The sequence below is a fragment of the Silurus meridionalis genome, chromosome 9 (genome assembly GCF_014805685.1).
Source record: "Silurus meridionalis isolate SWU-2019-XX chromosome 9, ASM1480568v1, whole genome shotgun sequence".
Lineage (NCBI taxonomy): Eukaryota > Metazoa > Chordata > Actinopteri > Siluriformes > Siluridae > Silurus > Silurus meridionalis.
The window spans coordinates 13,183,723-13,209,536 of NC_060892.1; the positions used below are offsets into that span (position 1 = coordinate 13,183,723).

General features: G+C 38.1%; 1 protein-coding gene across 8 annotated transcripts in view; it reads right to left on the minus strand.

The window, feature by feature from the left end:
* Positions 1–25,814, minus strand: part of neo1a (neogenin 1a) — a 113,628-nt gene that overhangs the window by 47,300 nt on the left and 40,514 nt on the right. For all 8 annotated transcript variants that reach the window (XM_046857498.1, XM_046857496.1, XM_046857495.1 and 5 more), the window contains exons 2-3: positions 21,113–21,424; positions 2,085–2,360 (exon numbers count right to left, since the gene is read on the minus strand). In XM_046857498.1, the coding sequence (XP_046713454.1) occupies positions 2,085–2,360; positions 21,113–21,424 (588 nt within the window). The remainder of the gene's footprint in view (positions 1–2,084; positions 2,361–21,112; positions 21,425–25,814) is intronic.

Genomic DNA, 25,814 nt, shown 5'->3' on the forward strand with positions numbered 1-25,814 from the left:
CAAGAATAGTCAAATTCCTTTTAACACATTTAGCACTTCATTCTAGCATGCAGAGAAAAAGAGAAATGATTCCTGATTGGTGATGAGATTTGATGAGATCTTTTTTGAGCTTCGATCCTCTCAATGTTTTCTCCTCGTCATAGATCTTTCACAGTTTTTTCTTTCATTAGGGATAAATCAGCACTAAAACCTGGCACTTTAACTATTTCCAACAAAAACTGTTTTAAACTCTGTGTCTATGTCCTGAGATCACAGTGTGTATAGTATAACATTTTTAAAGCTTTTAAAATTCTTTTGATTTTTTATTGTTGTTTTCTTTGACGTTTCATAGCAGCTACATAGTTGACTTCAAATCACTATATGTTGAAGTACATATACAGTACACTATAGAATACATGATCAAAAGGCCAGATTATCAAAATCAATTCAAGTTGAATTTATTACAGCTCACAAATACTATTAAACCGTCCTTATTAAACATGTATAGCTTAATACCTAAAAATGCTGTCTAAAACTGAAAGAAAAAGAAATACAGCTTGTTTTTTACTTGATATATACATATTATATAAAATAAGACACCAAACAATGAAATAAAAGAAATTCCGACCACTTCAGTATCGTAAAACGGGTCAACAGCGCTCAATATTTTAAACTACAAAAAAGTATTTTTTCCCCCAATCACTTTTTGTTCACACTGCAGATGGATATATTGATTACAGTTTACTCACATTTATATTTAATTTAACAAAAACTTTTTCCCCCAATTGACATTAAATGGGAGGAGCATCTACGACTAAGACTTCATCGTCTTCAGACACTCTGATCTTGACGGATGAAGTGGACTGCAAAGAGACCAAAAGCTCTTGACTGCTGAAAGAATAGCTCCTACTTGAACTTCTGACCTTCGGAAAACCTTCACATTTGAGGTTTTAAACAGCAACATCAGTCTTAGTTTGTTTTCCAGCCCGAATGCCATGAGTGTGTTTAACTTGTTGGAAAGGAAAGCGTCTCTCTTATCACAATTTCCATTGCTGGAACGTGGCAATGCGCATTTAAGCTCTTGCTACACAAATTTTGAGATAACGGCTCTAGCGGACAGCTTTTTTTTTTTGGGTCTGATTTATGTCCTCTAATATCTTACTCAGCTCTCAGAGCTGAAATGCCTCCGTAAATAACACTGAATGCGGAAAGATCTGCCACAAAGGAATTCTTTTGGTTTAGAATGAAATACACTGCTCTCTTTGATAACCCCGTAGAGGACTCACTCCCTGCAGGATCCTAATCTCATTCTCTTTATCAATAGCTCGCATTTTGCTCTGGAAAAGGCAAACCAAGGAAACACATGGCTAGTTTTCTACTTTTCTTCCATGAAGAACAATTAGGGGAAATGGCACTTTTAAAGGTTTTTATGAAATATTTTTTACAATATTTTTTCACTTAAGGACTGGCATAATTCGTCCTTCATTCATCACACTTCGTTCTAATCAGGACTGCGGTGGAGCCAAAGCATATCCCTTGAACAAGGAGGTGGGAATACACCATGGACAAAATGGCAGTCTATCCTAGGGCATGAACACACACACAAACACAATTTAGTAAAGCTAGTAAACCTACTGGCATGTAAAAAAAAAAAAGGAGGACAATAGAGAACTTGGGAGAGTTCTGCAAACGCAGTGCTAAAAATCTGATGAGAACAACAAATTCAGTCAAAATCTTACAGACAGCAGGAGCTATGATAATTAAAATGTGTTCATCTGTTAATATTTTTTTAATTAAGATACAAACAAAACAACACAACAGCTTATATATATATATATATATATATATATATCTATATCTATATCTATATCTATATCTATCTATCTATATCTATCTATCTATCTATATATATATATATATATATATATATATATATATATATATGTGTGTGTGTACATATACACATATCTAAAGATGTGAAGGTACTTGAGGGCTGCTTAGGGAAAAAAGTTCCTGTTCTGTTTCAAACCATGGCCATTTAAGGAACTTCATTTACTTGCTTTTATAATCACTCATTACATTGTGCTCGCTTTTGTAATCCTTACCTGGCAGGATCTGGAGCTGAGCCTCGTCGCTGTATTTCGTAGGCCCTGCGTTTTCCAGCACACACCGGTACAGACCTGCGTCCACCTCTGTAGCATTGCTGATGACCAGAGCTCCACTGGGTAATGTGTAAACTCTCTTGTCCAATGACACAGACTCCTTATCACGCTCCCAGTGAATAAAGCTCACCAAGTCCACATTGACCTCACAGCCGAGCACCTGATTCTCCCCGAGATGTACAGATGCCGCCTCGGGCTGCCCAGAGAAACGAGGTGTACCTACACAGAGAACACACAAAACTTTAGATATTACAGTGAAAGGAAATAACCACTGTAGAAAAAAAGATGAGTTCTCATGTTCTGATACACCTCTACAAGACCAGACCCACAATAATAATTCATGCAAATGAGACTGTTCACGCTTCTCGCTCTTTCACATCTGAGTAATTATTTTCCCGTCATGTAGACGGAAGCTGATTTAATTCCCACTGGCAAAAACACAGCACTTTCAATTAGAGATGTAGGAGTATGGATGAAAAACATGTTAATTCAATGGATTTTATTCAATTTTGAATACAGCTGTTGCATCTAATTGTTTTTTCTGGCTTTATAGGGGAAGGCAGCTTGCAGAAACAGCGTGCCTATATCGCCACTTTCTCTGACAAACAACACAATTCCACTGCTGATACTGCACAAACACACAATTCCCACTCTATACATATATTTATTATACTCTATACATTACACTCTAACCATCTATAGCTATACATGAAAAATTCACAAAAAGGATAATGGGCAGCAAGTATAGTACTCAATGGAATAGTTTGCAGTCAATGCAATAATGAAAAAAAACTGCATAAACCAACACACACACACACACACACACACACACACACACACACACACACACACACACACACACACACACACACACACACACACACTTTAGTAAAAATGTCTCAAGGGTCTCCAAAATTCTCATAAGTAAAGTTTAATTATGGGAAACTAAATTTCACTTTTAAAAAAGTTCTATTTTTTATTTGTCCTCAGTCTCCAAAAACAGTGCGGGGTTGGGGTTGGGGGGGGGGGGTCCTTTGTATCATGACCTTTAAAATATAACCCTTATCATAAAGTACTCCTAAGCTATAGCTTAAAATAAACAAACTTCATAACGTTATATGCTACCCTTGAGAGGACCATAAAACAAATCAGTAATACTTGTGAAAAGCATCCACTTATTTGATTAATGGAAAGCTGCACACGACCACGGAACCGAATGATTTACATGCAGCAAGTTAAGGAAAAAAAAAAAAAAACAGTCATGTAATGCATGAAGTTGCACAGGATCTGTCTCACACTGAGCCTCTAAAATGAAGCACAGCTATGGAATTTCAAAGAAAGTCTTTAAAATAACGTCGGAAAGGTGATCTCTCTCCAGCTGGGAACAGAGCCAAGTCCAGCATGAGATGTGACGTGAGAATAGTGGTTTTGCACAGAACTAGTATTTCTGTCCTGTGCAGTGGAGGTCATTAGCTCAGATTCGTCAAGGCGGTGAGTGAAAGCCGGCTTCATCCTTCTCCATTATTCTAGCATCGGGGGAGTGCCAGGCACCACAGCTAAGCTAATGCAATTGCCTCTACTTAATCACTATTCACAATCCATTGACAAGATCACTGCTTATTATGCATATGATGGGGTGCAAATATGTGCAGATTTCTCATTTTTTATGCCCTTTCATGATCCCCCACACACAGAGAGAGAGAGAGAGAGAGAGAGAGAGAGAGAGAGAGAGAGAGAGAGAGAGAGAGAGAGAGCAAACGAGCAAGGTCATTGCAATACCTGGGTTTCTGACACTCCATGAACAGATAACGTTTTATAAATTTAATTCCACTCCAGCTGCTTTTGCTCAAATCTGCAAGGAGACAAGCTCTGTAAAATCCCTTTATAAACAAAATGCAAAGAGCTTCTTTCATATGTTTTTCCTGCTTCTCAATATGGGTGACTGGATTACTTTTTATGTTGGAAAGTAAAGGGAAAAACTTCCAGACGTGGTTTGTAACACTTCTTCCACAAGCATCATTCTTGACTTTTGGAGGCAGCAGGAACACTGAGCCTGCTGTTATTTTCATCCGCCGTCAGAGTGTTTCCTACCGGGCGGTCCAAGAGAAACATTTACGCGATGATTCCTAACAGCGGTTTGGACGCGGTGTGGGAATGAAGCCTATATCCGGCGATGGACCTCCCACACACACAAACACACGCACACAGCAAGTCCATGAAAGGTAAAGCGCACTTTATATAAAGTAATGCTTACAACCATACAAGACATCACACACTTGGTCTGTTGACCACTCACAGATCAGGGTTCACATTCATACCTTCCCACTCGGATGAAGTTCAGTGTATGTGCATCGACAAAACGATCAGAGATTATTGGCTGCCACTTGAGTGATTTCGGTGCAGTGAACTGCATTAGAGGCAGCTCACATCATTGTTTACCAGCAGGACTCCACAGAGAGAGGCAATCTGCCTCACCCAATACACATTATTGAAAGAGACTTCTCAGTGAAATAAAAAAAAAGTCAGACACACACACAGAAGCCTAGCAAGGACTGGAAGGAGAGTAGCAGCTGCTTCGAGTCAAGTCAGGATGGATGTTTCATATAATCCAAATGTTGCATACTTTGACAACCCACTGGTGTTACATGTCTACTTGCATGTTCTCTAAATGGATCTGCCATTGTTTCAAATCAAAGCATGATGAACTAAATCCTAAATAAACCAATAACCAATTTGCTGTTACAATCATTAAGCGGTGTCTCTATACGCCGCCCATGAGCAGTTTATTGCAGTTCCTGCACTCTGAGATTGAACAGTTGATCAGTTTGAACATTCACAAATAATGCCATTAATGCCATTGCCTGCTCTGCCGTCCTATCGATACACTGCATGGTAGGGTTTACCATGCGGCACAAGAAGAGATATATTCAGAGAAAATTTGACAAGGACAGCCTTGGTCTCATCTTAAATTAAATAAAAAGTCTTTAAAACTTGTTCAATGCATATTGATAATGTGAACAGCCTTAACCAGACCCTTACAAATGCAACAGAAACCCCCACAAGCTGCCAGCAGAGGCAATGGGATACAGCAACCAAATTTGCAGGAAGACATATACCATTTGAGCAAAATATTACGCTATTAGCTCTTGGTTTCCCAGCTGAGCTAAAGCCTATTGGCTATGATCAGCCTCTCCCAGGACTATCAGTATAGTCTTTAACTTGTCATTTGAGGAAGCAGATGGCTATTAAAAAACCTCTAGAATATTTACAGGCTGGTGGCCAACATCCCCTTCCATTCTGAGGTGGGCTTTTCGAGCACAGAAACCCATGAGCATGACTCCGCCGAGCCCGATTTACTGAAGCCGTTAAACTTGGCTATGAGGGGATAAATCTGTTGCTGTGAAGGTCCAAGGAAAAAACACAGCAGAGGGCCAAAGCTCTGGAAGTTAAAGCTCACAAGATCAGGAATGGGGGGCCTCCAAGCTCCCAAGGGTCAATAAATCCACCTCCTTTCTTTCTCACTCACTAAAATGAGCAGATTAAGTTGCCCCCTGCTTACCTTCATGCAATATTCATGATCAGGTTTGAGCAATCTTAATATGGCTTCAGTCCATGTTATAGAGCTCTCCAAGTTTCATTGTCTTATAGTTCTATTAATATAAATGCAAGTGAGGGAATGACCAACCAGGATGTGACCTAGTTCATAAGAAAGTCAGTCTGAGACCTGACCGTCACCTTCCCTACCTGCTGCATATTTCATGAGTCTTACATGCACTGCTGTATATTTTATGGCAGGATGCCGGGTTTGTTCTATTAGGAGCTCGAAATGGCATGGTAATAGGCCACTGTGTATTTTCTCAAGGCATTGTGAAGGGAATTGCTCATTCCCTTCAATCTCAGTTAGGTTACAGTCAGGTCCCAGGTAATCAGGGCTACATGCTGTGTTATGGTCATCCACTCCTTCCAAGTAATAAAACCACCAATTTGGTCAAGCCCACCTTTCTGCACAACAAGAAACTCTGACATTAAACCAGGCATAATGAAATACATTTACATAACAGCTCCTCTCCTGGCTGATTTATTGACTTGTTCAAATGGCCTTTTGTTAGATGCTGCTGATGGTGTACGCTGCCCAGTGACAGCTAGAGATCTGAAAAGTGAAGATTACACTGAGCCATCTTTCAGGATGGTTCAGATACCAAGAACAATGCCCTTGCTGTCTGCTTAGGTAGGTATATCATTAGTTTGGGGCTTTAAAGACAAGGGAAACATAAATCAACACAATGGCCACTGTTCTACCTTACCTGCACAATCTACTCTTCAGGACAGCTCCCTTGTGGATGGATGATATTGCAGTTATAGATCAAAATCTGTTTAACATTTATATGCAAAGAAACAATTCTCAAGAGAAGTAAAACAACAGCTTTACTTTGACTCTACAATCAGGATTGCATGACCACTTAATCTAATAACTGCAGCAATACGTTGATATACAATGACGCGTGCCTACATGGGATTACATGTGAGACATTGCCATGTCTGCATGATGCCCTGTGATGGACGGGCATCTCATCCTGCCTCATGCCCAGCATTCCCTGACCAGGAAAAAGCAGTTATTGAATAAATAAATACATTGATTTTTTTTATCTGATTAGAAGAAACCACTCAAAGCTTTTCCTCAAAGTAAATGAAACAGACATATACAGCTACAATGAATTTTCATTCCTTCCAAAAAAGCCAAATGGCAATCGAGTTGTTTCTTTGCTTTAAATAAAACCTGTAGATCGTGTGCTTTATTTTCCCTATTGAACTGTGGCAATACATTTCCCAGAGGACAAATGGCAGTGTGTACCCATGGGTTACATTCCGTGTCACTTTCCAAAAGCGCCTAATAAAAGTGAAATGATAACATGGCTCAGGCATAAACACAATATTCCCGTGCGGCGGTTTCTTCAGAGAGAACGTCAATCCCGCTCTCTCTGTCACCCATTTGTTTAGCACCACCGGGGTTTGCTACTAAGGCAACATTTACACATGTTGGAAGTATTTTCAAATCTGTCAAACACTGTGAGGAGAATAAACCTGTCACTTTGCTGTGACAACTGATCTGCGCCTGGCAAAAAGACAAGAGCGCTGTTAGACCGCATTATTAAAATCAAAAAATCCTATTTTGTCATATTCATCCAATTGTAGTAGATTCAATAGATTTTTCAACTGCAGAGTTTGTTAAGGATCCCACTTCATGTTTTACTCATGTGTAAGGTTTTTTTTGTTTGTTTTTAATTTTTTTGCCAAAAAGCTATAGTGGAAACTTGAACATAAGATTGACAGTTGACTGGATCTATTCATTTTTGTCTTACAAACATTAAAACTTGCATTTCCTCATTCGTTTGTGATATTCACATACAAGAAAGACATATAAAAAAATTAAAAATACATTAAAAATGTTGAGTCAATTAAGACATTCTATAGCATACATCAAAGAAGAGCAGGATTATTTTTCTACTCTCTGTTAAGATAGACATGGTCCTGATATAAATGTGATCCCTACTTCTGGATAAGGTTCTTATCAATTGGAAACCAGTTGCTGCTGTGGATGATTCCACATGGGTATCCTAAATACACTTGGGATTAACTGTGTATGGTACCGCTTTAAAACCATGATAATGGCTTTGAACTAGAGGTCGACCAATACAAGTTTTTCTCTGGCTGATGCCGATATTTAGAAATGAGGGCGACCGGTGACCGATATATGATGCCGATTGTTTGGCCGATTTTCTTTTTTCCTTTTCTTCATCTCATAAAAATCAAACAGTTCATTAATAGGATGTCATACAGAAAATTGCTAAAATTAAACATTTATTGGACAGCACAAGCCTCTCCAATCAGTGCAATTGCAATTAAGTTTCGGTCCCCGTGCCTATCTCTATTTATCATGCTATTATGCTAATCATGCTATATTATGCTATCATGCTATTTATGATTGCTTATAAAATTTCAGCAAAAACATTAGTTCCTTAGACAGGTCACAAACCAATCCAGCAGAATGCACTTCTGTTAGAAAAGTACAAAAGATACCCATTATACTGTTCAAAAATGTTAATGGCATCATATCGATATATAAGCCCTGCTTTAAAGCATCCCACCAAAGCTCAAAATCTTAATGTGCTAGAACTTTTTTCCTGTTTGTGTTCTTATACCATGACTAATGCCAATGTTGAAAACTCATCATTTGTTTTTAATATGTGCAAGGAAAACAGCTCTGATTGCACAGCACAGATGTTGAGTTCCTAGCTAGCATAAACATAAAGCCTACAAAGCAAAACCAGCTGCTTTTTAGGCCATGGCCAAAAAGTCTTGTGTGTGTTTATTAAAAGATTCAGCTCATTGTCGAGTTTACATAATAAACCTGCAGTATCCTGTTCAAACATCCGGTACGCCCCACTGATCCGCAGCAGGCTGCGCCGAGGCCACCCTCAGCTGCATGCTGAACGTATAATTCCACTCAGGCCGAGAACACTCAATCCTCAGTACTGTAGCAGCAATGGAGGCAAACAAATTAAATTGAAATATCATTCAATCGGGTCGTCTAGACAAAGGCAAGCACCTCAGCTGGTAGATGAGCCACTTAATATGAATGTTTGTCTCCATGAGGGGAAGTAGAGAACAGCTTTCAGGGCCCGAAGGAAGAGGAGCGGCAGGGAGGCCACAAACGCAAGTGCTTCAGCACGACAAAAAAAAAAAAACTGTTCGAGTTAGATCTGTTACCATGGAAACCAAGGAAATAAAATGACTGTGGAAAAAACACGTGGTAATTTGAATGGCAAGCATGTTAAGGTCAGCACTGCAATTGACATGCAAGGATCAATTAAAAAAAATAGATAAGTGTTTGCTTTACTTATGTGCACAGATTTCATTGTTCAACTGGCATTTCCCTGTAACTGGAAGGAATTCATAAGTTGTAATAGATGCAAGGTTAGCTATACGTTCTATGAAATGCCATTAATATAAAGTACATCACGTGTAGATGTATTTGATGTGTGTGCTAAACTAAAATTGAACTAAAAGCAAAAGTATAAACATTTTTTTGCACATTTTCACCAGATTAAAACAGTGTGCATGTACTGGTTGAGGTTTAACATGTCCAAATAGATTGTTTTTTTAAAGTAAAAAACAAAGCTGAGGAAACATCCAACAATTTAATTTTTACCTTTAATAATTAGTTATTATAAGATAAGAACTAGATAATACTAATAGAAGGGGTGGGGGGAGGGGTGTTGTTAAAGACATACACTGTCTTTACAAAACATCCAGGCATCACCAGAGAAAAAAATCATTAGATTGATCTCTATTTCTGCAGATAATGATGTTCCCAAAAACATGTGTATGTGCTAGTGTCCCTGAGTCCCCATCTTACACACTGGAGGGAATTCTGTTTCATTAACACCAATCGATTAGAGTTTTGATTTTGCTGATTCTATTTTATTGTATTTTTATTGTATGCCAAATTACACAGATTCACTTGAGATCAGGTGAAGCAGGCATCATTATTGCAGATGGGGCATATCAGACCTAATCGTTTCCTCGTTTCTCCCTGTACCTCTAACTCCACCATTTCCATATGTAAAGAGTTCAGGCTGTTCTCAGCTACCTAATCAAGCTAAATAAGAACAAAAGCAAGTCAGAAGAATGTTGGAGAAAAGACAGATGGTCGAATGGAATCACTCCACACCACAAGTCAAAGAAGTATACTCAGATAATGTGTGAAGCCACGGCGAAGCAGGAGTATACAATGTCTCGAATGCACAAAACCTCAAACTGATGAGAGGGAAAACTTTTATAGGAGGCTGTGTCCTCTACCAAAACCACATCCGTGCACAAGCATAATTGAATCGTACAAGCATTGCACGCAAGCCCTATACTCCCTCAATTACACACATACACACACTCTGTCCAGTTGGCAACAACTATGCATCACTGTCACCATGGCTGTCCACATCTGGAGAGTAGTGAATCTGAGCTGTAATACATGCAAGGGTCTTTTTGGCTCTAAAAGTGACCTCATGCTGTATCTGATCTGTTTGTACTACTCATGGAATGTGGATGTTGGAAAGGGACTTCTTGCTCATTGACACGCCGATCAAAGAGCAACAAATTGCCAAGCAATACAGATTTCACAGGAAATACAAAAAGAAACTCTAATTCTCTTTGACAGACTTTTTCCAAACAAAAACATATTGTACATCCTTTTTTGTTGCCAGATCAAAAGATGATTTGTGATCCTTCAAATGAACATACAGCTTCCTGAATTGGTTCAAGACCTCTGATGATGGAGATCTTCTTGATAGACTGGCAATCTCTGAGAAGTTAGTTGGCTGAGAGGCGAGACAAAAGGCAGCAATGGGCCTCCTAGCTAACTGGTGGACTAGAAAGAAGGGAAGGCCAAGGAGAGGTGAAGTGCAGCCAGGGGTGACAGACATGCCGGTTTAACAGACGGCAACAGAGGAGCAGCTGAGCTTCCTGCCAGCTAGCCTTTCTCTTTCACTTAAAATGTGAATAATAATGTTCGTTAGACAGGACACCTGCAAAAGCGCTAAGTGTGAAACAAGTGCGAAAGCCATCCCTGTGTGAAAACTGCTACCACCTTCCTCTTCTCCCTCAGGGCAAGCTGATCTGCACAGACTATTGTGTCCCATCAACAAAGCTATTAGTGCCATGTGTATCATGTGTTACCACAGCAATTTTATTCTCCTCTGAAACTTTAATGTAAATTCCATGCTGCTTAAAAAAAAAAAAAAAAAAATTAAAACAGCCCCATGTTAGACAGAGGGTTTAGTTTTTTTGCAAATATGGTTCTAATATCCCATACTCAGTGGTCTCAAATATATTTTGCCAATACAATCCCATCTCATAAGTTTGACTATTTCCCCTGCTGTGAGGTGTAAAATGCTACAGCACTCTGATCACAGAATAGCTCAGTTTAAAAAAATAATCAAAAGACTGGGTATCATTTTGCATCTCTGTTCATGGTCCTGATCTCAATCTATATGTCTATGGAGCTGACACTTTTGCAAAGAATTTCAGTGGCTGCTATGAGTGAAGATGGGAATGCCTCCAGTCTCCCCAGGGCACTGGCATAGAGAGTTCAGGCCAGTTCAGTGAAGCAAGGAAACTACTTCGGCTCAGAGCCTGAGCGTTGCCCCTGAAAACCCTACCATTCTGTTCATTTAGTGCTTCGCAGCACTCATTCTGGCCAGGCCCTGACATGCTGGAGAACTCTACAACACGATTTGTTTCATATGGCCTGATAAAAATGGACGTCTGGTTTACTTCGTCCAACTGACCGCCCCCTGCTGCTCCCGAGAGAAAGGCAAAAATCCTGTAACATGGCAACGTGGACTGCCCTGCTTTTATTAGTTTTGACTGACACACAGACTGGGGCCCAGATCGAGTCTTTCTTTGCAAGAGTGCAGCAATGCATACATTAAAGAGCCGCCTTACTAAACACTAACAAATGGAACAAACAAGTCCAACTCAAATCCTTTTGACTCATATGACAGCAGAGACGAATCAATAAAGTCGGCACAAAAAAAGAAATGGGCAGATAAAAAAAAAAAAAAAACATGAGTATGAGCCAGATACTGTAATATTAGAGGGGTTGAAAAGCTAACACATTCTGTGGAAAAGAGGGTGGGAAAGAGAATAAATGTGACACCCAGTAGCACGCTGCGAGGCTATTTGATGCTGCCAGAAAGAACAATGGTCCCGCCTCTTACCTCTGTCCTCTTTTTGTGTGAGGTGAAAGCTCAGTCAGGGCAGACTTCAGAATCCAGGCCGACACCCTAACCCCCACCGAACCCCCCCCCAATATCCATTAAAGTTAGGAGCATGTTGAAACAAGGTTAAAAGAACGCATATGACCTTGACCAGACAAAAGAACGAAGCAAAGGACGTTTTCTTCTAAAGTCTGGCTCATGTTTCAGCTCTTGCCTTCCGCTCTAATGACATGTGATAAGTCTTTCTTTAGCCTGTAATTTACATGTCATGGCTGTCACCAGACCTAAGCTGAGCTGAGCTAAACACATACAGTATTTCATGTGATCAAACTGCTGGTGCTGTACAAGGAGTCATGCACGGACTCTTTGTCCTGACCATTCTGTCCTGCTCACAACAGTAGTAGTAGACAAAACAAAAAAAAGTGTTACACAATTAAAATAAAACAAATGCAATTAAATTTTAATCGACTAGAAATTAAAAAAAGAGTTTCAGCAACTGTGATTACAAGATGTTTCATCACAACAGAAGAGATGTTAGCATGTTGTTAGAAACAGAACAATGCATTTAAACATCTAAACAACTACCCATTCCTACAGCACATATTTCTTATATCCAAAAAGCAACGCAATGTAAACTGGAGTCTCAACTCTCGAACAATTCTCAACATTGTCTTTAGACTAAATGACGATGGATTAGGTTACTTCCTGCTTCAGCTCATTAAAAGTGCAGCCATATCCTATAGCATTCACCTCAATCAGTGACATGCTCAATTAAAGTTCATCAACAAATTGTGATCTGTTCATCGTTTCCTTGATGAATCCTGGCCTTTTATTATTTATTACAAATAAAAGAAAATATTTCAAAAACTTGTTTTGTATGAATATTAAAATGTTTATAGAGATTTTTATTTATTTATTTAGCTTTTACATTCATTTTTGGCACTTTCCTTTTTTGCATTCTAAGGGTTGGTCTTTAAAACGCCATGATAATTGTTTATTACAATTTCTTTCAAAGCTTTATTACCAGTACCTTCTAGTAACTTTTGTTTAACAGAGCAGAAAAACCTCTACCAAGAGCAAAGATTTAAGTTTGCTGTTATAGCCACCTACTTATAAGAAAGTGTTTTTACTTTGTTACTGCACTGAACTATATTTTATCGAGTATCTGTACTTGTTGTATTTTTGCTGTAGTAAGGGTTCTATCACTGTACGGTATGTCTAACAAACTCCTTTAAAAAAAAAAAAAAAAGGTATGATGCACAGGAGAATGGAACACTAAATTACATAAATGATTAAAAGATAATTATCATAATCAGTACATCTACAATCCCTTTGGTTCTTAAGTACATTTCAAAGACAGTAATTTTACTCAAGTAGAAATATAAAAGAACCTTTAGGCACACTTCAAGAGGGCACTTGTACTTTACATTTGCTCCAATGTGGGAATGTTGTACTTTATCCACCACTGCTATCAATAGTATGTAGTTATATTACATAAGCACATCTGGATTTTTCTGGTCATGCAGCCTACACACGTTTTTTTGCCATTTGAAATATGCTTAAAATGCATTCATTCCAAGAAATGAATTCATTCAAAAAACATTTCATTTCAGAGCCCAGCTGACATCCCTGAAGCAACTTCTGTCATTTCAATTAAAGATTGCTAAGGAGGAGATATTTCTCTTGAGAGGCGAGTTAGAGTGCACCTCACGGGTCAAAGTTTTCTAAATAAGAGTCTGACAGTGCATTGCTATGAAAAGTAAAAGAGGAAGAAGGTCCAGTGCTTGTGGGAGACCCACACTATAAATAATACCCAGCACAGAGAATAGTCCTCTTTGTTATGCAGATCTGTTGCTCCGTACACAAATGACGACTGCAGGATGCTAAATCCTATGGGAGTTCAGTCAAGCTCTGTGTCCATCTGCACAGCAGTCACATCAAAAAGCAAATGGGAAAAAAACTGCTCAGGTAATATGTGGGATTATAAATAACTTGCAAAATGCAATATTAAATGATTGACAGAAATATTTCCAAAGCCCACTCTGCATCCCCAGCCAGAGTTTCCAAAGCCTGAGAATAACAAAAGAATTATGCCTCAAGTGGTTTGAAATCAGAGAATATGGCACACAAAAAGCTTTCAATCATGTAATTAATGTGTCTCATTTAAACATTAGCTCAATATTCAGTTGGATGGGACACAGCTGATCATTCAAATGCTATCTGGGTTCTGGCTTGCCAGAATATGTACTCAGTAAAACAGTCTGTAATTACAGAAACATAAATCACTATCACTGTACCATTATTCAAAATGGCAGTGCCACTGTTGGAGCATGGAACCTTCATGACATTTTAATTAGCAGAAACAGTAACACGTTTGCGCACACACTTAAAAAAAAAAAAAAAGCAAAATAAGTGGAAAAATAAATAATCAAATAAATAAATAATTAATTTACAGACATCTTATAAGAAAATAATCAGCGGAGGAGTGCTGTGACGTGGCCTAATGCAAACAGGGCCACATCGAGGTTGATCATTTTATTATTACAACCATTAATATTATTATAATATATAATAATATAATGTTCTAGTACTAGGATATTTTATTTCTAACAGCACATCAATTTGGTAATTATTTTCCAATTAATGATAGAATAGCATTTTGTTATGCGTGTGAGATAATGTTGTGGAATGTCTGAAAAATGTTGGTTCCATCTATTAAAAGTTGGTAGACAGACAGACAGACAGACAGACACACAAGCTAAAACACATCTATCCGATCCTGTAGACTATACATGTGGTGAAAACATAGCACTGACATCGGAGTCTCATTAAATGTTAAATCTCTCCTTACAATATTGATATGTAGTGTTCTTTTTGAAATATTCTGCTGTTTATGGTTTCTTGAGATATTATATATATATATATATATATATATATATATATATATATATATATATATATATATATATATATATATATATATATATATATATATATATATATATATATATATATATATATATATATATTCTTTGGCCTACATATATTATATATACATATAATATGTATAATATGTATATAATAAATACATATATATAAGAATATATATATTGTATATTCTTTGGTCTACATTACAACTATTGAAAATTATGGGCAGATAGTCAAAGATGTTTGAGTTGCTTATACATCTTACTTTTTTCCACATAGTAGCATTTTACTATGTGCCCTGTCTCTGCAGTAAGATCGGCTATCAAATTTTACAGCCTTGAAGCTACAAATAAAGCAATTACTGTCAGTCTTTGAAACAAACCTGCAGTTCTGAAGCCAAAGCCACACAATACATTGAGCATCTGTTCTAGCTCCTTCCAAGACCAAAACAATAAATCTGTCAAATGCTGCATTTGTATCCACACAGCACTTCATGCAAAAAGACTAAGAAATTTATAACGGACTGAAACTCTGAAATGTGCTTAGGCTTGCTAATAGAAATGGCGGGTTTATACTACGTATTGTAGAAAGCTGTTTTTGTGTCACCTAATGCAGTTAAGATGTAGTGTGTGTGTGTGTGTGTGTGTGTGTGTGTGTGTGTGTGTGTGCATGAATCAAGTCAAGGCATAACAGAAAACCTGCTTTAGCCAAACAGCAGGCCTCTGGATTCAATTCTAAACATTACAGATCTGAGCATGAGATCAACAGTTTAAGATTTCTCTTCTAGCATGCGCTTCTGACACGAGGCCAATCTCGGCTCTGTTTATGCATACTGAAGCAGAAAGACAGAGAGGCTACAAACTCCAAATTCTGCCAGCAAACCACACGGCTGAAACGCACAACACAGGCAGTGGAGTGTGTCCAAAGAAAAGCCTCGGAATGTTCGCAATCACCGGCTGCTCCAGTCTCGCTGAGGTCAGTGGAATCCTTTATTGGCCGTAATTGACGAACAAGAAAACTGTGTGTTCTGTTCTTGTCCGTGCTCTACACATTCAAAGGGCTGTCATTTAGGTTGCTCGGATTCAATATATCATTCTGTTTTTTTCTTAATGTTTTTAGACTGAATGTCTGCATTGTAATGTGTGGCATGGTCTGGGAAAACCCATGGGATGTGGCTGAATGCAAGAAACACTAAGGTCTGTCCATAACATACAATAACTGATTAAATACATTTACATAAAAACTAATAATCTCTTAGCATCTCTTAGTAATCTCCTTTACCTCTTAAACATGGCATGCAGTAGAAAGAACTGATTGAAAGTTATGTTTGTATAAGATATAAAAAAACGCAATGAAACGTGAGAACGTTGGCAACAGCGTTACGGGTTAGTCAAAGAAACTTAGAAATGAGCATCAGAAAATAAGGACATATTCCTCGGTCTTGCACACATGCAGTAATAGCGGAAAAATGTGGCGGCAGGCTATTCCCAAAATGCCGCTATGCTCTTAAAGGAGCCACAACATATTTCACCTGTTACACCGTGTAACAGACACTGTCTTTCGTTAAAGCCTGTGTAAAGTTCATTAGTTTTAGTGTAGACAGGCTTATAGACAGGTGCGGCTTATTTATGTTCAAAATAAAAATCTTTGTCAAATTCAGTGGGTGCGGCTTATATATGGGTGCGCTTAATAGTCCGGAAATTACGGTAATTTCTATTGTCTCAAAGCAATTTTTGAGGACATACAAGTGTAATTGGTCAAGCGAATAAAAGGATATTGCTTTTTTTAAATTGTATATAATTTTTTTTCTTGTGTTTGGTTTGAAGCTAATAGACATTTTATTAATTATTAATTTATTTATTAACTATGGTTATGGAATCTGTTAGATCGAACCTCTTGCTAGCTAAGTGTAATAAAAAAGTGTAATAGCATACCAAACAGGAGCCTTCAGATAAACAGATAAACGTCAACATGTAATTGGTGAACATGTCATTTCAACCGCACTTTAAAAATCTACAAACTCTATAAATTTGTTTCGACATATTTTCACTCTGGTGTTTAAAGTCGGACAACAGAGCATCCTTAGCTTTTCCAAAAACATTCATACATTATCCATGTTGGTGCAGGAGCCTAAATTTAAAAGATACAAACACAGCTGGTGTATACTGGAGCAAGACTCATGTAGCTCATGGTAAAGCTCTAAGACTGATTCCACATAAAGTGGGGGGGAAAAAAAAAAAAGAACATCAAATGTCTCAAACACTGATTCAGCTCTGACTGGCCTCATCTAGATGTCTCAAGCGTGAATGCATTGCTAAACCCTTGGCAATCTCATGCAAAACTTTGATATAACACTTTGAACATTCGCAATATGGTTTTATTTTTTGTAAAATGACCCGCATAGAAATCTGACAGCCTCTGGGAGCAGCAACATTTGAAATTCATTGCTGTTTCCTGTTGTGTTGGTGGTGGAGTCTCTGTGCTGCGGCATGCGTGGCAGTGTAAAATCGAGGAGGATAAAAAGCTAGCGTGTGTGGAGAAGCGGGAGTGGGAAATGAAACACAGTGATTGACAGAAACGCAGGCAGATTGGGGAACAGATATGCTCCCTGCCCAAGCAAAGGTTGTGTGCAAGAGAAGAGAAGCGGAAAAAGAAACGGCTAGGATAAACCTCTATCACATGTACATAGTTTTGCGGTCGAGTGCAGGGGCAGGAGGGAAGAGGCTAGCACCATGTACCACCCCCTGGACTCTTTCTACAGGGCAAAACTATAAACTGGTTTATATTTCAGTCCCAAAAGGTTTCATAAACCTGCAAAATTTTAAAAAGCACACTGTCTGCACAAGTACGGCCAGGGGAGATTCTCAAAAGCCATTCTCCAAAACAAAAGTAGACATATAAAATACATGGCCAAAAGTTTGCACACCCCGATCATTACACTCGTGTGTTTATTCCCCAAAAATATTCCCCAAAGCTAAAAGCACATAACATTATGCCATTATATAACAATTACAAATTGCAGTTTTAGTCTGCAACTATGAATCTAGCTAAAAATACATCCAAATCTCCTGGTCTTATACAAACTCCGATGTATCAAAACAATAACTGAACAAGGAAATAAACGTTAAATGAACAGCCAACAAACGTTTTAAAACTGCATGAACGTCCCAGGCTTTCGCAAGTTTGTTTTAGCTCACATAGCCTCTACTCACGAAAGCATTATCCAGGTTTAGGATCACTGGATTTAGTCTTTGATGGTGTCACAGATATTCAGCTTGAAGAACAGCTCTTAAAATTTGTCACTTGTAATTGTATCTGTGGCCCGATTCCATGCACGAGAACCGCAAATGGATTTCTCGTGTTTTAATAAACCGACGTTTAACACCGGTCCCTCAAGAATTGTATATGTCGCGTGTGTAGCGGTCCATCAATAACAGAGGTAAAAACCCCTAGCTCTTCAGTTCCCCAGACTACAAATGAAGGGAACACTGCAGCAGAGTCTGCTGACCAAAAAAGAGCGGGTGAGCTCGAGCTTATCCAAGCAGATTTGACGTGAAGAAATCATGCCCTACTCCACGCAGAGCAGAGGGAACAAAGACAGGTGTGTTTTCTCTTTAGCATTGCTCTCGAATCCAGCTCTCATTCCCTACACCTCAATCTCTGAGCTATCATCTCGCTCAGACGCCCACCGCATACAAATAGTCTCGTTTGGCTGAAGACGAGGCAGAATTTATCTTTGAACAGGTAAGAGAGAAGTGCAGAAAGCTTCATTTTCATACATATATTTTATATATATATATATATATATATATATATATATATATATATATATATATATATATATATATATATATATAAACATATATATACTCATATACACATATAAACATATACATATACACACACACACACACACGTCACCCCTTAATTTTATGGAGGATATTACGCATTTCATTTGATATACAGTAAAAAAGCTAAAAGAGTGAGAAATAAATGGAGGGAACAAAACTAAAAGAAAGAAATAGACAAAAGAATGTTTTTGCTAATAAAACAATTTGCACTTAATATTGTTATTTCATTACATCACTAATACTTTAATTTATGTAATTACTTTTTTTTTCTTTTTCATTTATAAAAAAAAGGAAAGGGGAAAAATTTAAGGGCAAAAAAAATCTAATAATTAAATGAATGATTAAATAAACAGTCCTGACAAAAAATGTTTTAAAACTTAGTAAGTAAAAAGTAAAAAAATAATAAGAAAAATCATGTGTATGTGTGCACAACAAAACAAAACAAAACTGGGGGCAGGGGGTTAGAGATTAAAAAAACAATTACAAATACATGAAAGATACAGAGCAGAAAATTTCCAAGGAAAAGATGCGATTAATAATATCTTTTGAAGCACTGATGTGTGTCACATGCTTTGTGTGTATACATGATCATATAAACTAGAACGTACGTGTGTGTGTGTGTGTGTGTGTTCTAAGATAATATTACTCATGACAATGAGATCCTCCCTTCCATTAAGAAGGTGACTGCTTGGCCTTTTAGGAGCAGGATGTATTCAAATGCACTGTGCATGTCCAAGCTGACAAAGCACTTGATGAATAAATCGCATAAATAAATTCACTTTGGAAGTCATGATGACAAGCTGAGAAGGAAACAAAATTTAATATGTATACAACCCATTTTTTTCCTGGGCAGGAGGTTGTATGCCTCGGGGTTTCTTTATCTCTCATAACACACGCGCACACACACACACATTTATATGCATGCGTGCATAAACAAACTTTTCATAAAAATTTAATGGCTTTCACGTCAAAGAACAATCACTATGCATCAGAGAAACTGATTATTGTTTACGTCCCTAAATGTACTGCAATTCATATACAACTCTGACACATTATTATATTTGAAATTATTAAATATTGGAGAAACCTCACCAAACATTCATCCACCTCAAGACCAGACATTCTGTGCGACCTGAAACACTGTTTTGCTCACCATGGTGGTAAAAGAAAAAAATAAATGCTTACTGAAATCAAGAAAGAACGAAAAAAAGAACGAAAGAAAAAAAGAAAGGACATCCTTAGATCACATTTCATTAAAACTGTGCAAACTGTGTCACACTGTGACTGTTCCCTCCAAAAGAATTGGGATATCAAGGCTAATTTATATGTTTTTGCTATACAGTAAAGACACTTGGATTTGAGATCAAAAGATATAGACAGATCATAGTTTAGATAGACAGAGATCAGATAGATCAGCTTTCATTTCACTTTTAACAGGATTCAATTTAACCGGAAGCACTTGAACAAGAAAGACCTGTCAAGTCACATCTTCCAATAGTTTTGATCTCTTAAAAAGCGTGTGGGTTCAAACAAAAGTTTTTATTTAATTTTTTATTCATTTTTTAACACATCTGGATGCAAAATTCAAGAAATTAAAGCTGAGATCCTGATACATCATGTTCATTCTTTGATCTCAAACCCAAATGCCTACTGCAAAGCAAAAACATTGATCTTTGCTTCTCATAAATGAAATCATTAGGTTTTGACTATACTGCCTCTCATGCGTACCTTTCAAATGCATTTCACAAAACGCATCTACTCAAACATTGTACTGGCGTTTCTATCAAGTTTTGAAAAACCTTGTTCACACAACACTAATCACCCACGAAAACCAACTTATGGCACTACTTCCAGAAACTTTTTGTCCCATGATTATTTTGGAGCCATTATTCCAAAGTCTTTGAATGAGGGACGGCAAAGCGCCTATATGGCCTGCTAAAAATGTGGAAGGGCTTTGGTGGAACACAAATTAAATATCAGGTTAAGATTTAAATCAAACTCCTTATAATCCCTGCTGCCTGGCTCCCAGAAACCAAACAGGGTCACTTTCATTCTGCCTCATGCTGCCCATAATAAAGGCAGTAGCACCACAGGGCTGAATAAACACACTCTGACAACATTTACAATGGAGCTATACGAGAAAGGACACACCGCCATGCCTTATTGAACAGCAACCTACACTGAACAATGATGGCATTGATAAGTGGGAGAAAGGAATGCAGATAAATTGGTTTTTTTGTTTTAAGGGTTTGGACTAAACAGTAATGCAAAAGGTCGCATGATTGTCAGAGTGATGAGATTAAAGAGAAGAAAAAACACTTGTCAATACGAGCAATGGAATCACGACAACCTCTAAATCTAATCGACACAACCTTAACTCATTATGCCTTCTGAGATTTACGGAGCATCTCCTCACCTGCTACATTGAGTCTGGCTGTACGGCTGCTGATCGTGCCCAGGTTCTCAATGGTAGCCACGCACTGGTAAACACCCTCGTCAGGTTTGTTGTGTTTGGAGTGCATGACGGAGCTGATGAGCAACGAGCCGTCGAACAGGACCTGCCTGCGATCATCCGGGTTGAGCAAAACCCCATCTTTCTTCCAGTGCACCTTAACAGGGAGTTCACTGTTGACGGAGCAGTTGAGTAGCGCAGGAGATCCCCTTACAGCCAATGTATCTGAGGGTTCCACTGAGAACCAGAAAGGACTGAAGTTCCTCTTGGCAGAGCCTGCAAAAACAGGAGTAGACATATTAAGACCTTCATGCTTGGAACAAATTCCGCAGAATGCCTATTTGTTGTAAACGAATAAATACATGAACAAATCTCAAAATTCTACAGCAGGACAACAAAGAATACATAGTAAAAAGAAGATGAAAGAATAAGTACAAAGGGAAAAAGAATTTAATGTAAATGATAGAGTATGCAAATTACAAAGTAAAAATAAGAAAATTCCTTTGTAACTCATTTTAGAAAACCTAAATTGGACATCAATCTTCATTTGAATATTTCTTTCCTTTGTTGAAATGAATACTATTTGCAACGTTAATGCAGAAGTCAAAGGACAAGCAATTACTTTGTCCTCATAAATTATTCATATCACAGCCCCATGAGCCATCAAGAAATTTTTATAAATAAATAAGCGGCATTATTTGACTACAAGAACAGGGATGAAGTTTGAAGTAATGAGCTTTTTAAGGTCTTTTTTAAAAATAACACACCAAATAATAAGGTGGAACCCAAATAAAACCGCTGAGCATCTTAGCCATTTGTTTCATGAAGAGACTACATGAGCATGGTTGGCTCTGGAGTTGGTTACTGCTGCCATTTAAACTTGGAAGGAATCCTAAAACTCGAGTAACCTTGTGCACCCTCAGATAATAAGGCTTCCCCTGATTCCTCTCCAATCTCTTCAGGCCTCATTTATCAAGCTGGATGCGAAGTAATTTATTCGTTAGTCATTTGCACTCAAGAAATTCATCATATTCATGAAAATCTAGTTAGTGAGGCAGAAAAAAAAAAAAGAGTGTGGGATATGAAAACTCCCTTTTTTAAAATAAAAATTTCATTGTTGAATATTTTAATTGCAAAATTTGCGAATTCATTCTCTCACTCTCACACACATTATATAATAATTTAATAAAAACTACTGGTTTTAGATTAAATAAAAAAAATCAATAATTGAATCAAGAATTATCATTAGGACAACAGAAATGGTTTTTCTGTAAAATAATCGGCGTTCCTGTAGTTTTTAGTACACAGTGCGTGTATGTTGTTTTGCACCAGTGAATCAAAATTTCGCTATTTTCAGCTCTTTGTCTCAATGTTGCCTTTTATAGAGTTTTGAGGGCTTTTGATAGTCATTTATCAAAATATGCCCTCCTAAAAAAAAGATAGCAGAAAGGTTTAGGCCAGGTTTATGGTCTATGGAAACATTTACTACAAGACAAATGTAGCACGTTGCATCCTCATATTTAGCACTGAACAGTTGCATTACTAGCAGTGGCTGGTAAAAGAGGGAGGTTGGTGTCCTGGGCATTCACATCTCTCCTCCCTCACACTCCAAAACTGGCCCATTATGGACTGTGTGGGATGACTGGCATAGGTGGAGGCAGTTATTGTGGTTTAAGCAGGATCTATAAAGGCTTCTATCTGTTCCATCTGCTGACGCTTACACTTCTGATTACTTTTGCGACAGCACTGCAGAGCTCTTAAAGAAAAAAAAAAGCTGCTTTTGTTGGCCGAATCACTCTGGTGCTAAAGAAGATAATGGCACTCTGTGGTGAATGTTGAGCTAAGATATTGCCGTGAAGGAAAAGCAGTTCCAGCATAAACACATCTGGATCTAATTATGGCTGGTAAAACGAATGCTGTTATGTGCTGGGTGCAAAGCATCAAGAGAAAGTTGACAGTGCTCTCGGAGTGCATCTACATAAAAGGTATTGTTCTCAGACTCCAAAAGATACAGGAAATAGGTCACCGTAAGGACGCGGTGGAAAAATCGGTGAAAAGAAATACCGCATATAAGCCATGGGGAACAGAAGTGGCAGGATAGCAAGGAGGAAAGCAAGACAGATGGTAAAGCCTGGCCTGTGAAGGGGGAGAGGGAAATTCCACCCTCCTGCAGGCCATCAGTAGAACTGCACAGTTAATCATTAGCATCTTTAGCAGCTCTGGAGCTCCTGGGGAGGCTGGCGGCGTGGCACGCAACACTGCCTACTAGCCACCAGCCAAAGTGAAAGACCATCTGCCTGCTGTAGACTCAACATCCCTCAGCCTCATGGCATAACCGCATAAACGCCTAAACGCAGAGCTGTTGTCCGTCATCGGTGGAAAAAAAAATAAAAGAGTGGCTCAAATATTACTGACCTGCAACTGAGGTGATATCAGACCACCATTGCAAATTCAAATCATTTACATTCATACCATGTGCATCCCTCAGAGTTAAAATCACTGGCAGAACTGATGCAGGTGGTCACACAGAATGAAAGCTGGTTTATTGTTCTGCATGAACTGCACAACGCTGTGAAGGGCTCCTTTAATGCCCAAAGGAATTCCTCTAATAAATGCAAATATTTATTCATGGCTCAAGATATGAGCAGTAAGCAGTTTCTCTGCTCAGAGTCCATAAACAGTTCAGACAAAACTCAAACTTTTAAATGCATGCACCATCATTACTATTTAATGGACTGGAGGCTGTAAAAGGGGGGGATAAAAGGGGGGGGCATAGCTCAGAGTTCATATACTAACAGTTACATCAGTATAGAAACTCTGTTTAGGTGGCCATATAGTCAGAAATGGACACAGTCTTTTCAAATAATAATTTATGAACTTGTGAAATAGGTTCAGGCATCTATAAGAAGTTCATTCCACCCTGCTGGGTGACAGAGAAGAGAGGAGTATCGAGACGGTACTTTCAGGTAGAATCCCCATTCCAACATAGAGCAGCCGAATGTGATTGTTTTTCAGTGAAAGCTGGATTTCTGGTGACAGCAGGCAGAAACATCATTACGATGTAAAATGTGTGGAGTGTCTGTTGTGATCCAGATGAGCAAAGTTTAACTTCATGCAAATGAAAAATTAAACAGTTTGCTGATTACTGAGGGCAGTGAGGGATGGTGAGATGGTATGTTTTCTTTTCTCTCCGACTGTGAAACATCTGGGTTTTTTTTTTTTTTTTGTTTATTCCACATATTTGTTCCTATTTACAATTCCTAAAACAGTCGGTGATTATTGCTTTGCTGCAATGGGAGTCAAGTGCGTAATTTATTTTGCCTACTTGAAAAATATGAGCTTTCACCTTTCATGCCAGTAATGCGAAATCCATTTTATTCCAAGCTGAGATCATTTTGGAAGCACAACTCAAGGCAGTGCTTGTAGGCATTCAGAGCTAAGCAGACGAGAAGGGGAAAGAGGAGGAGAAAAAAAAGAAAAGGAAAAAAAAAAAAACTTTGCCTCATTCAGCACTTCCCTAACAGGGGGGGATTTCTGAGGGTTTATACTTTTAATATGAATGAAGTGTTCACTTGCTCTGGAGGACACTGGTATGTGCTTTTATGCACTAATGATTGGATCACACAGGGATAGCGTGCCCTTGAGATGTGGATCTAATTTATGAAGCTAGAAAGAAATGCCAGATATATTCTCAGACTCTCCTACTCGTGTAAAATGCTGTAAGTAGCCCACTGCACAACTGATTCATTCAGAAGCACTTCATTTCATTAAAGAGCTAACACTAGTGGGTGCTTCCTCTACAAGATTATGTTTACATTCATTGCCTGCTCTGACTCGGTCACTGGTGCAGTCATCCAGCACACAGATCCCCCTGTTCACAGTCACCTCTCTGTAGGAAGCCACATGTTTGAGCAAATGTTTGATGCCTTTGACTCCAGCCCAAACAGCAAACTGCAATCAGGACCACAGGACCAAAAATGCTTATGAACTAAGGCCAAACACCAACTAATAATGACACTTCTGTGGGTAGTGCTGGCCAGAGCCAACTTGTTCCACACACCAAGCTCCCTGCTGAAATCTAGACTACACCTTTAAGGTCTAACTGATGGGTTTTATGGCCTGGTGTCGTCATGCAGTTTTGTTCTATACTATATACAGGAGTGTGAGAAAGTGATTTTTCTCATTTGTTTCTGAATTTCTTTGGATCTCAGCATAATGTTTAGCTTTTGCGGATCTTTTGGTCTACTTCAAATTGTCAGGCAGGTCTTTTTTTGGAGATTTCTTGATTGTGAACTGGTGTGGCAGTAATCAGGCCTGGGTGTTGCGAGAAAAACAACTCAGGTGTTATGAACCACAGTTTTAACAGGGGGGCAAACACTTTTTCACATGGGTCCATGTAGTTTTGGATTTGGATAGTTTATCATATCTAATAACTGTAGATACATTCTGCAGATAATTTGGCTGATTACTGTTCTAGGTGCACATTTATATATATTTTTTTTTTTATATGTTTCACAAAATTAAATGTAACAATTGTCTTTTGTTTTTAATAAATAAAAAATACTAGATTTGATAAAAGCTGTAGTTTAGTAAATCCAGTCATTTTATCAAAACCAAAACCCTAGTATGAGTAAAAAAATATATATATATATATATATATATATAT